Source organism: Harpia harpyja, chromosome 12, assembly GCF_026419915.1.
Source record: "Harpia harpyja isolate bHarHar1 chromosome 12, bHarHar1 primary haplotype, whole genome shotgun sequence".
Lineage (NCBI taxonomy): Eukaryota > Metazoa > Chordata > Aves > Accipitriformes > Accipitridae > Harpia > Harpia harpyja.
The window spans coordinates 20528532-20546409 of NC_068951.1; the positions used below are offsets into that span (position 1 = coordinate 20528532).

The 17878-nt window shown below is 39.7% G+C and overlaps 1 protein-coding gene across 3 annotated transcripts in view; it reads right to left on the bottom strand.

The window, feature by feature from the left end:
* LOC128149177 (glypican-5-like) overlaps positions 1–17878 on the bottom strand; it is a 405549-nt gene that overhangs the window by 149466 nt on the left and 238205 nt on the right. For all 3 annotated transcript variants that reach the window (XM_052804047.1, XM_052804045.1, XM_052804046.1), the window contains one exon: positions 13519–13639. In XM_052804047.1, the coding sequence (XP_052660007.1) occupies positions 13519–13639 (121 nt within the window). The remainder of the gene's footprint in view (positions 1–13518; positions 13640–17878) is intronic.

Genomic DNA, 17878 nt, shown 5'->3' on the forward strand with positions numbered 1-17878 from the left:
ACTTTCATGAGACTTAGGTGATAACAGACTCTCCATGGGATGACTTTGCTCCAGACTGAAGACTGGTGTCTTTGCACAGCTCAAAAGCAAGCTTGAGAAAACAGTGATGAAAGTGTATAATTCCTGCATGTGAAGTGGCACTGTCTTACTCACTTTGCTATTAGTGTTAAGGCAATACCAAGGCTACCCATTTCTGAAGGGAATTGGTGGTCCCCTGGGTGACTGTTCTACATAATGACAAGTTCATCCATGACACATCTGGGACTAGGAATACTCAGCCCCAAATAGATCCACTCCCACGTAACTGCACTGAGGCACAGGCTCATTTCAGATGCATAAAAAAGGCAAGTGAAATAAATGTATTATCTCATTTAAAATGCATACAGTCCCAGGAAGCAGGATAGATTGTAGGTGTCACTAAACAGTGCATAGTAAATAAATCATATTTGCAATGCAAGACACTTCAGCTAGCCAAAGCCTGAGGTGTTTAGGGGTACAGAAACTGAGGGCCTAGATGTTTTCAGGACTACAGAGCTCAAATCTCTTAAGTGGCATTTTCAGCCATGAAATCACAATTAAAGGTAGGAAAAATCCCATCCATGTTCAGGAGTAGGCTACATTTGCAAAAGCACAGGAGCCATGGCATACAGACTCTTACATGCACCTCATTGCTATTCAAAAGAACAGTAATGAGCAAATGGTTCCCAACTGTAATACCCCAGGCTTTTCTCAGAATCACGTGCAAAGTAGTAAATTTTCTTACAGCCAGTAAGTGTATGCAAAGTCTGTGCTCTGTAAATGAGCAGGCTGCTGCTTAACCAGTATTCTCCATCTATTTATGTCAGCCTTACTGGTGGTAATCCAGGCAGGCTGGACTTGCAACAGGAATCTGCTTCATGCAAGATATGGAGACATGCTGTTTACTTTGGTTGTCATTTCCTTTGGATGTTTTCCTATAGGAAGCAGGAACTTCCAGGTATCCCACTACCAAGTTGTTATATAACTGCTCTTGCTTTATACACTGGAACATATTTCAGTGTATAAAGGTATAAAGTGCCTATTCTGTGCCCAAGAACTATTGTCTATGAATTCAAGCTGGACCTTGAGAACATTATAAACAGGAAGAAGTGAGGCATTTAAGACTAGTGTACTTATTTTCAAAGATACAAGCAAGCAAACACACACAAAGTGGAGGGGCACCAGAGAAGAGATGGAATCTCCCTCACTGGAATTATCATAGAATGGTTTGGGTTGGAAGGCACCTTAAAGACCATCTAGTTCCAACCCCCCTGCCATGGGCAGGGACACCTTCCAATAGACCAGGTTGCTTAAAGCCCCATCCAACCTGGCCTTGAACACTTCTAGGGATGGGGCAGCCACAACCTCTCTGGGCAACCTGTTCCAGTGTCTCACCACCTTCCCAGGGAAGAACTTCTTCCTTACATCTAATCTAAATCTACCCTCTTTCAGTTTGAAGCCATTACCCCTTGTCCTAGCACTACATGCCCTTGTAAAAAGACTAGCCAAGACTTGGTTTTACAGGGCCTTGGATAATCTAACCTAAGGCCCTGCTTTCAACAGAAGGTTGAGCTGGATTATCTCCAGATCATCCCTTCCAACCCCAAATTGTCTATTACTCTTTGGTAACTTTTATACTCTGGTAAATGCTGGTAGAAGATGATAGAAGAATTAGAACTAAAATATATGCCTCTAAAAATAGTCTTATTGCTAATGCATTTTGAAAAAAATCCTTAATATCCATTGACTATTAGTTATGACAGCCATTAACATAAGTGCTCTGTGGGGCTCTCTGCATTTTGTCCTTTAAGCACCATGTAAGCCAGTGCATACAATGTTGGCTTGGACCTAGACTTTTAAAGAAGTCTGAGGAAGGTCACCCAACTCAGCTGTGTCCAAGTTTGCATTTAAGACGCAGATGCACAGTATTTCCCTATCATTATTTCTACCAGTGTTTCACCTCCCAGGTGAGGGAAGCCATTGGGTATCGTAGTGATAAAACGTCACGTCTCGAGGTATTAACCCGGAAAGGCATGGTGGGGAGAGTCTGGTTAATACTGTATCTCAGACAAACACACCAACTCTCCAGATGGCGACTGGACACTAACAGATAACCCTGGGTCTCAGTCTGTGCTGAGCTAATGCCAGACTACTGCCCAGTCCACGGCACAGCTGGGGTTACTGAACAGACAATTTGTAAGAAGACCACCCACCATTTGGGCAGACAGGGCTTCTGAGCTCCTTGAGCTTTGCAGGGCCAGGAAAATCTGCTACTTCAGGAAGCCACACTTTTCCTTTGTGACTGGCAGGGTCCCCAGCCTCTTGGGAAACTCAGGTCTCAGCTGATCCTAGTGGCTTGCAGCTGTGAGGAACGGTGCCCCTAGAGCCATTTAAAGAAAGTTCCCACAAGCCCTAAGCCCTCATCTGCAAGGCACTGCAGCTGCCTGCTCCAAGTGCTGCCCAAAGCTCAGGCCTGGGCCGTGGCTATTTGCTTTCAGGTGCTGCATATCCTTAAGCAACTTCTGCTCCTGTTCAGGACAGTATGCATAGATCAAGTGACAGAACAACAGGGTTGTAGGACATCTCTATTTGAAAGTGAATTTTAACCTTCCTTAAAGATAAAGTCCCTGTGTGGTTTTCTGACACTCACTCTATCTTCTTTGGCTTTGGTGTGGAGTTGGTTCCTTACTGTGTGCTGGTGCATTTAACCTGTTACTGATAGAACTTTGTCTGATTTTTACTGTTGCTAACGATCCTGATAGAGCAATGTTTATGGGAAACTATGCCGTAGTCTCCTATGACCAAAGAAATTTCTTTCCATTTCCTGCTATGTTTTCCTCTTAAGCTTACATGCTGGCCTCATACCTGCACAGGACTGAACTGAGTTAGGAGCAAACTGCATAGACTGTCTGGAGTACAATGAAATCAGCTAATATACTCAGCTGAAGAATGTTCATGGTGCTTTTAAATAATACACCTAACAATTATTTTAAAATGGACTTAAACTAGGCTGATTTTCAGAAACAAAACATTTCAATATGGATAAGAAAGGCCAGTAAAAAAGTAAGAAATTTAAAGCCTAGCTAATGCTTGTAAAAGTAACAGATGGTGAAAATTAGAGTGCAGTAGGGTTTGTAGAATTCCCACTAAACTTTTTTGTGTTAGCTGAATTTACATTCTTTGCAAATCTCCAAGTCTTGACCCAAAAGCAAGAAGATAAAAATTAAGAAGCAAACAGTTACAAATAAAAGTGATTCTCCCTACTACTAGACGGCTCTCTTGCAGTTAGTGTTAGCAAGCGGGCAGGAAAGACTCAACCTTTTGTATCTGATGGGAAGTTTATCGTGGGAATTCTGACGAGAGACATGAATGTGCAGTATCAAGCTTTTGTAATGGAGAAAACAGGACATCAGCCACACAGAATTAATGCTATTAAGGGAGAAGTGTTTCCCTGGAGAAGTGGGAATAGCTATACTTGAAAGCTGGAAGAAGGAAGATATGTCTCGGTGTCAGGATGGAGGAAGCCTCCCAGGCCTGCTTGTGGGGCAGAGAGCAGGAAAGTGCACTAGTACAGCCCAGCCAGCCATCATGCTCAACACCCAGAGTGCTGAGATGCCCAGTGTTTTGGGGGACACACTGAAAGCAAGGTCAAGGAGGTCTGTGGCCATTCAAGAACTGCATCATGCTTTTGATAAAAGAGCGGTAGCAACAATGATCGTGCCAAACTGGCATTTGTTTGATTTTACTAATTAGGTTGAAGCACCTACATACATCTTGCTTTTTTGATTCCAACTTGGCAGAAGAGCTCATGATGAGATGAGGAAAATGTGAGTCTGATGTCCTAGGATCTCTTCTAGATTTGGTGAACTACTCTCAGCATGGCTCTGGGATATGCATGTGATCAGGTGGGTGTGTGATGTAATATACCTGAACCTTTAAAATTATTATGTACAACGCCAAAGAAGTGTAAGACAGGGTCAGAAGCAAAACAGGTCTACTGTAAGATGGAACTTCTTTAAATTGACAAATAATGCTATTTCACAGTAGCGGTTCTGCCTGAAACAAGAGGATTGTTTCCTTCAGCCTTTCCTATTTTAGTAATTACTTGTGAATGTTTCCCTAAGTAGAAGCGAAAGGCTATTCCTGACACGGCCTCTCTCCAATACTTAGGCTTGCTTTCTAAATTCCAAAGTGTAAGGGAATGAATGCTGATAGAAGAGGAGTGCAGATCAAGCATTCCTCTGATGCTTGCTCATGGCCCTATTTTCTCCTTTAGAGACTAGACAGTGACAGCAGGAAGTTTGCCTAACCTCACCTCGCACCTATCATGAGCTCTTCTTTACTTTGTCCTCCAAGAAGTACATGACTGATCACATGAATACAAACAGCACCAAACTGATTCAGAGGTTTTAGCCTCTCTATGCATTACAGATACGGCGAGGAGACATATTAAAGACTGCTTGCCTGGGCAGACAAGTATGAACCATCTCACATTAAGCTGCCACGGAGGAACTGGTTAGGCAGCCTAAATATGAGGGCTGCTGGTGTTATCGATGACTTGCTTCTGGGTTGTGCAGGAAGCATCTGGGAGTGGCATTGGGCAGCCACAGCAGGCAGCCTTATTGGGCATCTAGTAAGAGAAACCTCTCAGAGGGACACCTGATCTGGGGCTTCTCCGGATTCATCAACCTGTGCTACAATGCAACCCAAATTATTGCTGGAAACAAGTTGTTTGCTTTAACTGGGAAGGGGCAATATACTTTAGTAGCATTAATCCACTTGTCACCAGCGGTACAGATCCACTTGACTTTACAGACTAAGTTTGGGCTTTAGGTAGTCTTTAGTTTTATTCTCTTACACTGCTTTTTCTACCTGTCTCCTCCCTTTAGTAGTGGAACAGAAAGAGAGGAAAATGACCCTGTTCTTGCTTTCGGCCAATGATCAGTCATTTGAAGACCCTTCCTCTACCCTAAAGAAAACAATGATCAGCCCGTAAATCTCTGTTTTTCTTTCCTGTTATGCTAAACTTACCACCTCCAAAAATAAGCACATTATCGTACCTCAGGAATGAGATCAAAAGTAAATACCACAATCACACTTGTAATGATAATAACTTAAAACAATGTATATGACTTACAATTATTAGAGTGATCAGAACAAGATGATGGGCTAATAGAACAAAATAAATATTTACATAAAAGAGAATTTATAATTTCAGTATGACAACCTTACTTAATTCAATAATTGCTGGCTTTCTATCTTTAAAAAAAAAATAATTAACATCAAAACAAATAGGCTAATGTAGCAGTCAGATCCATGCTTCCTCCCCTCTGCCAACACCCACAAAGGGGCATTTCTGGTCAAGAACAGTAACGGTTGTTAACAGTTGTTGAACAGTAACAACATTATGCATTTTGGTTAGCACCTTATACCACAAAGACAACAGTTATTAGTGATGCATTTCTTGTGGCGTGGCGAGAAGCCACAGTATTTCCATTAATGGTGGAAAAGTTTCCCTTTTGCTGCCTCCACCCCTGCACAGCAATTCCAAGCCCCCAGGGCTGACCAGCTCTTCCTAGATGCCCCATACTCCCGCCCCTGCCTTGCTTTCCCGCCTGGCCTTGGGCGCCCACACCAGCCCTCGCACTCCCATGCCCGGCCTCGTGCTCCCATACCACTTTCCACCGGTCAGGCCAAGGAAGATCCCTCCAAGGCTTGACCCTCTCCTCACTTGCAGCCATTATACTAGAGGATCCAAAACACTTTTCAGCTCGTCTGTGAAAAAGAGTATCAGCTCAGGTTTCGCTAATCAGCTGCAACTATGACTGGGCACTCAAGCCAAAGGACAGACTGTTGGTTTGGTTTTTTTTAGATACGACTCTTCTGTCAAACTATGTTTTTCTATATGTGAAATGTTTTGGCTCAGTTATAGATTGAAACAGTAGCTCTCCCCTCCCTCTCCCCCACTTGGCTCAAGTCACTACTGTGACTCAATATGTGATTTTGATTTATTAAGACTAATTTCCCACAATGAGCAAAACAAAACACATACAATGGTCCATCTGGGCAAATAATTTCTGAAAATGCTTGCAAGACAAATAGCACAGCATACTCTGAGACACAACACATGAATAATAAACGGGCATTTTAGCATTATATATTTGCTAGCAAATAATAAGATATGCTGGATTTACATTGAGATTCAGATTTGTCTTCTTTTAAAATGCTACATTTTAGTTTAGCTGAGCCAGTATTTCACACGATTTCTGTTTCTATTGAAATCTTGGTGCTGTTTTTAATACTAAAAAGACATTTCTCAAGTCTAATTAAAATTATTTAATTATATCTCAAGTCACTATATTTAACAAAACCAAACAAATAACTGCAGACCTCAGGCCAGCAAAAGCACACTGATTTCAACCAGGGATGATATGTACCTCAATTCGCAATAAATTACAACATTAACATATGCTCTCCATAAAACAATACTCCAGTGACATTTTTTCAGTGGGACTGGACTAGAAAGAGCTCTCCTGCTCTGATTCATGGATGAACTTCTGGGTTTGACAGGAGTTTTAATGCCACAGCAGAACTGAGGTTAGAGCTTCCAAACTCCTTCTCTTTTTAAAACACAAGGGCGTATGAGAGAAGAAAACCACCATGCACAGACCAGTGACTGGAGCTGCCCGGCCTTGAACAAGGAGATCCCACATCTCCAGATGAACAGCCTAATGACTGAAATATTATCAGCTAGTCTGCTTTTCTATCTGCCCTCAAGGTACGCAGACAAAGGGAATCCGAGTAAGTTTTTCTTCCTTCATGGCGATATCTCTGTATTTTCCAGTAGGAGCCCAGCTGAGTCATCTGCAGCCCTAAGCCTGTCCTTGCTCCTTCCTCTGCACGCCTCCTCCCCATGGATGCTCCCCCAGCAGCCTCCCCTGGGATGCATAAGTCAGAAATGAGGAAGGGCCACAAATTAGTGGTCTCAAAGCAGTAGCAGTGTGCAGAAACCTAAGACCAGAACAGGATTTTGACAGACTTCAGATGTCCCAGCCCACTGTTTGAATATATTTCTTGTGAATTTTACTCCTTCTAATGGAAGCCCTGACAGATAAATGCTCCTAAGCAATCAGAAACTACATTCTGTTTAATTGCCTGAGAACTACAGCCTTTATTGTGAGAAGTATTTCCTAGTGAAGCATCCCCATTACTATGTAGTCTGCTATATACTACCATATCCTGATGCACCATTGTGTGATACACTGCTTTGCAAAGTGGGGTCTTTGTTGATTTTTATTTTTCCCAATAGACAGCAGATACATTTTCTCAACTTTGATTGACAAGTTAATGTGAAAATATGTTACAAAAGCAAAAAGCTATGGACCCAAAGATGACTTGCTAGGAACTATATATGACAGAAATCTGCCAGGTTCTTTAAAGAAACAAGAGAGCGCTAAATTGCTACTAGATTTTTGTTTCTTTTTCCCAGGCTGGCAACATATATGTAACTTTTCTTGCTTTAAACACAGATATGATGCAATCTGATGTCTCCAAAATTTTTATACAGTGTACATTACATATGTACATATATATATATCCTAAGAAATAGAAAAGCATACAGAAGACCACACAGAGAAAGATTATGCTCAGTCTTTGAGTAAGCTGGACTGTTTCAAGCATTGGGATGAATTGTTTCATTACGTATGGATTATGAAAAAGATTGTAAGTTATCTCGGAGCTGAGCATTCAGCATCTATATCTGGAAGCAGAGAGATGTCTCATTCTTAGCAGGGGAGAAGAACAACAGCCCATGAATCTAATAAGAGTGAACATTTTGAAAAAAAATAGGATGAGAAACAAACTCTATAACTGATGAAGTAATCTAAGATGATAGTTTATTTGACTATAGGGGTGAACAATTTTTATACAGCAGAGCAGGAAATTAAAAAAATAAACAAACAGTCCATTTGCCCTTTCCTGGCATTATAAGACTTTAAACATAATTGTTTCAGGTTTTATTAATTCTATCTTTATTTTCCTGAAGTATATGCATTTCTTGCTGCTATTTATTAATCAGCCAATAACTACTGTATTAATTCAGTTATCACTGCTGTTTACATTTAGAGATGAAGGTGGTGAGGGCTGTTATTGCATTTATAGTGATGTGAATTCAAAAAGGACCAACACAGCTGCAGAAGTGTTTGCTTCAATTAAAATCTCTCTAGTACCTGAATTGCAGACAAGCTGAGGCAAGATTGATCTTTAAGACTTTTATGACCCAGACCATTTAAAACCTGCACTGAAGAATTAACAGTCTCTATTGTATTACAGACCGCTTTCACCAGTTGAGTAGTGATGTGGGTCCTACGTTACTTGTAAAAGATGAAATCAGTCTTGGGGTCAGCTGGGCGGCATCCTCAACAGGGTATGAAGGCATGCCCTTGGCTGTGCGGAGAACACAGCCTTTCACCTCCTATATTTCCGTATAGGATTACTATCACAGAAGTACCTGTATAATAGAATCTGCATGCAATGAATCCTGAAAGCCCTGAAAGGGTACTGCATGTGCACAGATTGTCACTACACTGTACACACTGCACAACTAGGACTGGGACCCAATCCCTTCAGTGTGTCTTTTCCTATTAATCTCTGCATCTGCACTAAATTCAGTGCCTCAAATTACAGATAGTCTGCGTGGTTAGCCACCGAAGAGAGAACGAATCTCTCTGGGATTTCCAGATGTCTTGCTTTGTACTTCCAAAAGGGATATGGAGCACCTGAAATCCTGAAGAAATGTCCAAAGTCTCCAAATGCTTTGGATAGAAAAAAAGAGGACCTGTTTTAGAAATCCAGACATATGGCAGTTCTGGGAAAGGTGCTCTGTTTGTAAGAGAGACAAGTCTCTACAGGTTTTGGAGGTATGTGTGGGGCAAGCAATAATACTTCTAAGCCTGTTGGGGCTGTTTAAATCCAAAGTACTAGAAGTAATATAGCAACAATCTTTCTAAGATGACTACATTTCTTTCTATGTTTTCACTGGATGAAATAAATTACAGAATATTTTGAGTCGTAGTCCAAGTCAGCTACAACTTTGGATGAAAATCAAACCAACTTGTCTCCACTTAAATCTCATATAAAAGCTCTATAATGTAATAAATTTTATAGATGTCTAAAAAAAAATACACTTTTAAATTAAGTAGCATTTAAATGATTTATTGTATTAGTCTCCATTGTCTAACCCAATTAAATTCACATTCGAGATTAAATTATGGCTAGGTCATATTATTGATAGGAAATATCTCAGTGCTGTTGCTTCAAACTTTGCTATGATGGCATCCTTTCTATACAAATCTAAAAGTAATTCAGGTTACATGCATTTCTTAGTTCAGTGGGCAGATCCATGATACTTTGGTGGGAAAATAAAAATATGTGGGTCCAGATTCAGCAAGATTTGCTTTGACATTACTCTCATTTTAAGCACTAGGATATTGCACTGTCTTCTTGAGTTACAGCCATGCCCTAAGCATTCATCTCTGACTGACAACAGCAAAACACACTGATTCTCGAAATCTGTCAAGATTAGATTTAGGCTGACAAAAGACAAATAAGTTAAACTTGTATAATACTTATTATATTATAATCCTTTGAGAATGCCCATGCGACCCTGCTAGTAAAGTTATAGTCAAAGCTTTTTCACTTTTCCCTAATATTCTCATTGCTTTTCAATGCAATTGATCCTTCAGGATTTTTAACCTTGGCCTCAGAACCACTTGTGTTTGAACTGTGAAAAGCATTATGCTGAAGAAGAACATTAAAACATATTTAAGTGTGATTATGTGGCAAGAAGTAGTACTCAAAAAAGGCACAATGGGGGATTTTATGTTTATTATCAGTTGCAGTTCACATCTGCTCTATTCACAAAAAAGAGGGAGGAAAAGATGCTATTTCTAACTGCTAGTTTTTCAAAATCAACCTGGGACTTCACTTGATCTGTTTTTGCATTACTAGAAGTAAAAGTTACTGTAAACTGTCACTCCGTAATTCTATTGATATGTGAATCAGCAGCTACAATAAACCCTTCAAATACCTTATCTGCCAGGGATGCAAATAACAGTAGTTGTTGAATAATATTCTCTAAATTTCACTTTACTTTTGGCTTTGCAAAGTGGTTATAAAATAGCCTGCTATTTGCATAATCATTTTTTAAAAAAACAACAGCTATGTGGGGAGGATTTAAGTCCCAGATGAAAAAAATGAGGAACAGCTATAATCTCCAATGAAGTGGCATTTCAGCCTAAGTGACAGGCAGAAATGGAAGACGACTTGCATACAGATTATTTGTAACGTGCTGGAGTTGGGATGCACCAACTAGAACAATAACACATCGGCAAGAGCTTTGTTCATGTCCATGGGATTTAGGATCAATGAAGTCATTAATCTCTTAACATTTATGGATAAGTCATAATAAGAAGCTAACAAATAAATGGCTGCTGTACACCAAAGACTGTCAGTTCTGGATTTAAAGGAATGAATAGTTTGCTACTTCTGCATGGCCAGCGGCAAGCCACTCTTGCTCACAGCCTCGTGCTGCATTGCTACCCCAGTCGCCAGAGGCCCACGTTATCTCAGGCCCCACTGACCCTGCTGCAGCGCACAGGGGCACAGCCCAGGACTGCCAGCACGGGGGAAGGAGTCTGCAGCAGTAGCCACAGAGTGATGAGGAAGGGCTGGGGTCCAGCAGTGGAAGACAGGAGGTGGCAGAGGATCTATCGAAGACAGCAGCGATTAGATTTGCTCCAGAAATTGCTAAGAATTGCTGAGCTAAGGTACATCTTTTAGAAAAATGAATCCTGTTGATTTGAACGTAGCTGTAGTTGACAGTATTCCACAACCTAAGCAAACTGATCTAGCAGCAGATTATTCTGAGTTTCAAAACCACACACCTTTGCAAAACTGAGAGAGAAAGCCAACGGGTCCAGGCTCTCTGAGGGATAGATGCAGCATGGCTGGAGCTTGTTTTGTTAAGACAGAAACGTTATTTCTTTTAAACATCTTGGCACATCTTTCTCTTACCCAAGAATATGCTTTCTTCTGGGTAGTTTAGCAGTATTACTTAAGTTGTAGAAGGTTATTGGGGCCTAGACACATCAAGTCACCTATGATGCACATACTGTGCACTGCTTTGTTCTCTGCTTTCCAGCTTCCTGCCTCTCTAGGATTGCTTCTGTATATGCAATATGCAACTATTGCTTAAAATGGTGTTGCAAATGTCAAACACTTAAGAAGATACAAAGATAATACCTTATTTTACCACTCTTTAAATTCGACCTTACGTATTGCCTCCCCCCCCACCCCCCCAAATTGATGAAAAAAAACAATTTGCCCATAAAATGAGAAAAGGGATTCTGCATAACTCTTCCTATCTATGGTCTACACACACTATTGATGACACTTTAAACTCCAGATTTAATTGGCTTTCCAGTGTCAGTTTTTATTTGTATATTAATATCACAATGGAAATGAAAATTCAAGAAGCAGAAAACAGCTACACATGTTTGATGTTGTATGTGAAAGCCTTAGATATTTAGCAACTTCTCTGATGCTTTGATCTCTGAAGAAATCTGACTAAAATTATGATCAAAGGAATTTATATTATTCCAAGCACTTAAGAACGAGCCATCTTAGGGCAATAATCAGTATTCTGTTTAATCCTTCACCCTTGGAATCCATTATTGCTAAGCACCTCAATCTGATGGGAGTTGCATTTACTTAAGGATGATATTCTCCTAAAACAGAATAAGAAGTAACAGAAAGCAACACTTCCAACTTACAGAAAGAGCTAGGAATTGGATTTTATTCTTCTGGCTAAAAAGTGTTCTCTGAAGCTGTTTTTTAAACATACATAACTTAAGAAAATTGGTATGCAGATCATTATGAGACCATTCAGATTTTTATTTTTCTACAGCAGACAAAGAAATAGAATTTCCAATACACAGCTACTTTTAATTTAATCTATTTCTAACTATTTCCTATTGTCAGTGTTTATAGAAGACTATTACACAGATGGATATATCTAATATTTATAAAGTAAATTAACACTCTACTTTATAACATGCACAGGCAGATAAATAATGAATTATCCTTTTCATCAATCTGACCACATAATGTCTATTTCACTGTAATATTAAGTATGACATCAGACTGGTTGTTGTATCCCCCATGGCAAGTTAAATCAAAGTGTGATACAAAGAATCCCTAAACTGCAGCATACAGAACAGTAGAACATTAGAGCCAAGCAAGATTTAACAAAACCACTAATTACTGGTTATATTATGGATTTACCACTAGTGGTTGATGAGAGGTAAAGGACGGTTGTACTTTTGCAGGAGCAAATAAGAGATCAAACCATGACTCCTGGTCACAGCCACAGTCTTAACAACCTCCCACATCCTGAGTAAGCAATTCCTCCTCCCATTTTACCTGTGCAGATTATTGTTCTTCCTGCACAACCCACCTGCAAAGGTGGACTTTAATCTCACAGCGGTTTTCTACCAACTATTTATATCACCATGCTCCATCACTCTTTAATGGTGAAAGATTAAGAGTAGACTAATGTGCAAACACATCTGGCTCTGAACACACTGTTGTAAGCATTCTTCCAAGCTGACAAGAAAACATGCCTACTTTAAATGAAAATCAATCTGTTAGCTCCAGCTCATTTGGACTGGCACTACTTTAAGAGCTCACAAAGAGGTGTGCTGAAGCAGTAATACCAGAGAATCACGCATTCAGCTTTGAAAGATGGCAGAGGCACCAGGACTGCAAGCGCATCTGAGGGAACCCAAATAGATGACAGAGGCAGACGCAGGTTAATCATGCCTCTGACAAACTCATTGGTAGGTTATCTTTCCTTTTGGGCTGAGTGGCTTGAGAACAGGGCCTGTCAAGGAAATGTTTTCAAAGGTGCAAGGTTAATTGACCCTGGAGCACCTTCTGTCCTGACTTCAGCATTCTGTACAGTTCAGTTATCACACCCTTATAGACCCATTTTGTCTTTTGATCTGTTTATATCTACACCACTGAAAACCAGGAAGCTGCACAAACAAGGAGATACTCCTCCAACACAAGATTATCATAGGACTCCTAAAGGCGCTCACACAGCCAAAACTCTAGTCACAAGCTTCATGTGAACTGTGGGGCTCAGGAGTTCCTCCATGTTCCCAGGACTGTGGACTGTAGGACAGTTAATCAACAGCTATAGAACAACAGCCAGGAATTAGAGCAACTTCCAGGCAAATAACTTTGCCTTATTAGAGTTCATAAACCAGCTGGCACAACAGAATCTTCAGTTGCCCTTAGTACCAGGCCCACTCCATGGCTATTTCAGGCCTATGACCCTGGGAAAATGTAACATAAGAAGCAGTACCACCTAGTAACTTAACTTCAGTTCTGCTATCAAACCCAGTGATGAAATGCTTTTATCCCTAAAAAATTACTTACTTGATTAAAGTGCTGAAGTTTATCAATTAAATTACTGATGAGTGGGTCCAATCCTCTGACTCTCAATTCTGGATTATTAGTTTGTGCCTTCAGTCCATTGGAAACAACTCTGCTGGTGTAACTGAAAAAGAGGAAAAAAAAGAAAGCATCAGTGACTGGAACCATATCCATCGGAATAAAAAAATCATATTAAAGGGGACTTACAAAAAGCAAGTATTTTGTAAATGGGAATAGAAATTTGTAATAAATATTTATGGTTTTAAATACACCAAACCAGAATAAAAATCACAGTTTCTTGCAGTATCATTCATCACTACAAACTATTCTAGTCATGAACCAACAACCATTTCATAAACCACATAGAAGTTCCTTTCATTCATATTTTAATATTTGAAACTTTATAACTGACATTCTCAAGTTCTTCCATGCAGCAGTCAAAGCTGATAGCTTCCAAAAAATCATTCTTTCATAATTACTGAAACCTGGGGAATTTAAGACAGAAACTAAACATCATGAGATTGAAGTCCAATGAAACAGCAGTCTGATTTTTAAAAGATTCTTAATCAAAGTGTGAGATTGGACTTCTCTTGCTAGACTAGCAGTTTATCATCAAACTGTCTATAGACATTGTAAAGCAGCGCCTGTTGTTCCACCAGTGCTCCTCACCATGCCTTATCTGCATTACGAACTCACTAGCCAGGGTCCATGTACAGGAATTCTCTCTAACCAAGTCTTTCTTTATTTGAAGAATAGCAGCTGTTCTCACACTGCAATGCATTGTCTCTTACCAGCAATCTTCTCTCACCAACTGTTGACTAAACAGTTTCTACCAGTCTTTCCTGGAATACACCACAGTGTATTCTCAAAACCTAATTGGCTTGGGGCTCCACCCTTGTACTCTCACAGGGAAAATTCCAGGATTGTGCAAATTTTGTCTCTACTTCTGAACATGTCTTTACGACAGCTGAGGAGGTGAACATATCAGAACATGTATGCTGAATCCAGTGCTTCCTGGAAGTATCCAAACTACTGCGTATCGGCTCTAGCATCAATCTGTTCACGCATGATTTAAGTTCAACCCATCCACAAGACTGCAAATCCCAGAGAGATACAGAGCAACCTTTTTTGGCGAGTCATGTTTTTGAGGGTTGTATGTAACCACTCTCATTAGTTCAGCGCTCATTTGTCACAAAGCGGATCATGGATGTTTGCATGACCAGTTATGAACTAGACAAGAGTCTGTTCCCAAACCAAACTCCCCTAGACTTGCATACATGCCTGGGAGGATCTCATTAAGACACCATGTTGGCATCTTTATAAGTCAGGTAGTAATTGGCTGTGCTCCTTTAGACTGAAATGTCAAGAGAAACATCCTGCTACATCTTTCACTTTGATCATACCTACATACTTTGATATCCCAGATATTCTTCTATCAGTGAATTCTTCACTGTAAACCATTTTGTGCTGAAGCTGAGGACAGCATTTCAAAGTGCCCAAATTCTATTGTAGAAAGACAATAGAATGTGGTGGGAGGAGACTTAACTCTCCAAATATATTTGTCCTATCTTAACTTCATTTAGGATGAACAAAAATTTTTATGCAAACTGCTGGCAAAGCATACTGTAGTATCCTGCTGCAAAAGGTGTGGCTTAAAAAGAGAAAGAACTGAGAATGGTCCACCTTTTCAGTAAACTCAATAAATTTCACTTCTCAGGAGAAAAAGAAAAACTAATGGTTTAGAACAAAGAATTGAGAAAAATCATGGTTTTCACTAATAGCCAGATAGTATTTAGAGGACAAACAGTAAGGAAAACCTTTTTCAGTGAGTTCGTATTTTTTGTTCACTGAGCCTTTTAAAGGTAATGTTCTAATTTTTCTTGATGTGTAACTCATACAAGTATAAACTAATCTGGAAGTATAAACTTTCACAATGCAATGGCATGTCCAAAATGATGCTCAGGTTCTGATCTTCCAAGCAGACTCAGATAGCTAGACCGATGTCCCCAAGAAGAACCCAGCTAAAGTATTAGTTTGAAGTCAAGACTGGTATAGATCGTATCAATCCACATCAATTCATTTGGACAATATAGGAACACTGCTGCACCTTACCTGCCTTTAGATTTACTTACCTTTATTCACAAATCATACTATTTGCTGAATGCTCATCATTGTTCACCATGTGAAAACACGTGGTTACCCACTGTAGATGTACAGAGACACTTGACAAAGCTTTTTGAGATCATCTAGTTGCAATCCAAGAGAAGCTTAATTTGATGGGTCAGCTCATGGCCTCCACTAGTCTGTTCAGTGATTCTCTGTGTGCATTTCTTTGTCTGATCAGAAACTCATCAACAGCAGCAAAAAGCAAGGGTTTTCCTTTTCATTGCTCCTGACTGCTCTCCATTCAACCCCGGGTTAGGGCTACCGGAATTTCTCTAGAGGTATATATCATTATAATCCAGGATAAAGAACGCAAAATTGCTTCCCCTCTGGGTTGGTTCGGTTTTTTTGGCAAATGATATTGTTTTTTTTCCCTGTGAATCACAAGCCTCAATTAAATGCCTCTAAGTGGTATTACTAACCTACAGCACTGCACGGAGTTTGCATAAACATGACTGATTCAGTGACATCAGCAGCAGCATCATTAATGCCAGAGTCCTCAAAGGGACCCAAAATGTGGAAAGTCAATCTCAGTCAACTCATATATATTGCTGTTGCTAAATACATACTCTAGTTTACATACATCGTTATCAGGAAAATAGGACCATTTGGTATGAATGAGTTCACAGTCCACTGAGACAAAGGGGATACTCATATCCTTCAAGTTCCATTCACGTTTAAGAACTTGCTCTCTAAAGCTCTAGAGATAAGCATAAATTATGCACAGATATTTCTGTTGCCCAGATTGCTTGTAATTAGACTCATAATGTGGATTACCTAAATTTCAGATGTCAGAGAAAGCATGTATGAGTTGCACGAATCCTGCATCATTTGCTTATCTCCTTGGTCTAGCATAGCTTCAGTATGGCAGTCACTAAAAACTACATCTAACTGCTAATGCGAGGCTCCAGCATGTAAGAGTTGGCCCAGCTGTAGTCTGGAATGCTACCTGCACAAATAGAAATGCCCAGAAAACCAACTACAGACCTTTGGCAGTGGTGAAATAGATGTGATCTGCCAAATAAATGGTGAAGAAGCTGATGTAAAGAGAGGCAAAAGACTTACTTGCAGAGCACAACAAAACCAGCTGTTGGGTTTCCCCATAATAACCCATAAGCTCTGCTCGTCCTGTGTGTTCTTACTGAGAGATCACGTCTATAACAAGCCCAAGCCCAGAAAGACTCAGATGAACTAAAAAATGGTGAGTTCAGAAAAGGTAGACTACACCTTTCGAGAAGGAGACAGGGGAGAGAACTGAACAAGAATTGCACAGCCAGAGAGAAGGGAGAAATTCCTCCAGTCCATCACAGCCAAGAACCAAAGACTGTACTAGAAAAAGACATTATGTTGATCTGACTCAGACTACTACCCTGTAAACTCTGAATCCTTCTACTAGCTCTGTATCATGCTAAAATACTTTGAAATAAACACTATATATTTCCTGAAGGATAATCTGATTACTTCACTTCTTTGCACTATCTAAAACATTTTTTTTTGTTGACATCAGATCCTGAATTACTGGAAATGTACATTAAGTAAGATCAGAAATTGGCTTGCTTTATTTAATAACCTGCAATTTAACTGAAATATTGTAGTACAGAATTGTTAACTCTGGTTACAGCTCTAGTACTTTATTCATAATAAACCCAGAAATGTCAGCAGGAATGGCCAGGAAAGTTGTATTAAAATATTGTCACTAGAGCAATCCTGAAAGTAACTGTTACATTGGAACCCAGGGAACAGCAAGTGCAGACAAAATTTTCATCCAGACCACAAGCCTCATGCCAGTAGTATTCCACTGATCATTTGGGCAGAGCTTTGATACTTTAAAAAACAAACAAAACCAAATTACAAAAAACAACCCCCCCAAACCCAGTTTTACAGCATTTCAGAAGAACAGTATCAATTATTTTAGATCTTAGCTAACACATTGCAGGTTTAAAAAAGGTAAAAAGTGAAATGCTGTTTACACATGGGATTGCATTTCAACTGAAGGTACACATTTTTATTTTCTCTATAAATATAGATAGATTAAGATATTGAGTCTAAACACTTATTTTAAAATAAAGCCAGATGCTATTCTGAAATGTGTTCTTTTTCACTCCTAATGTGAAAAGGCATCAAGGTACAGGATTCCCTCAAAGACAAATATGCCTTTTCAGACAGTTTGATACTTCAAAAACAACATATAAAATAGAAA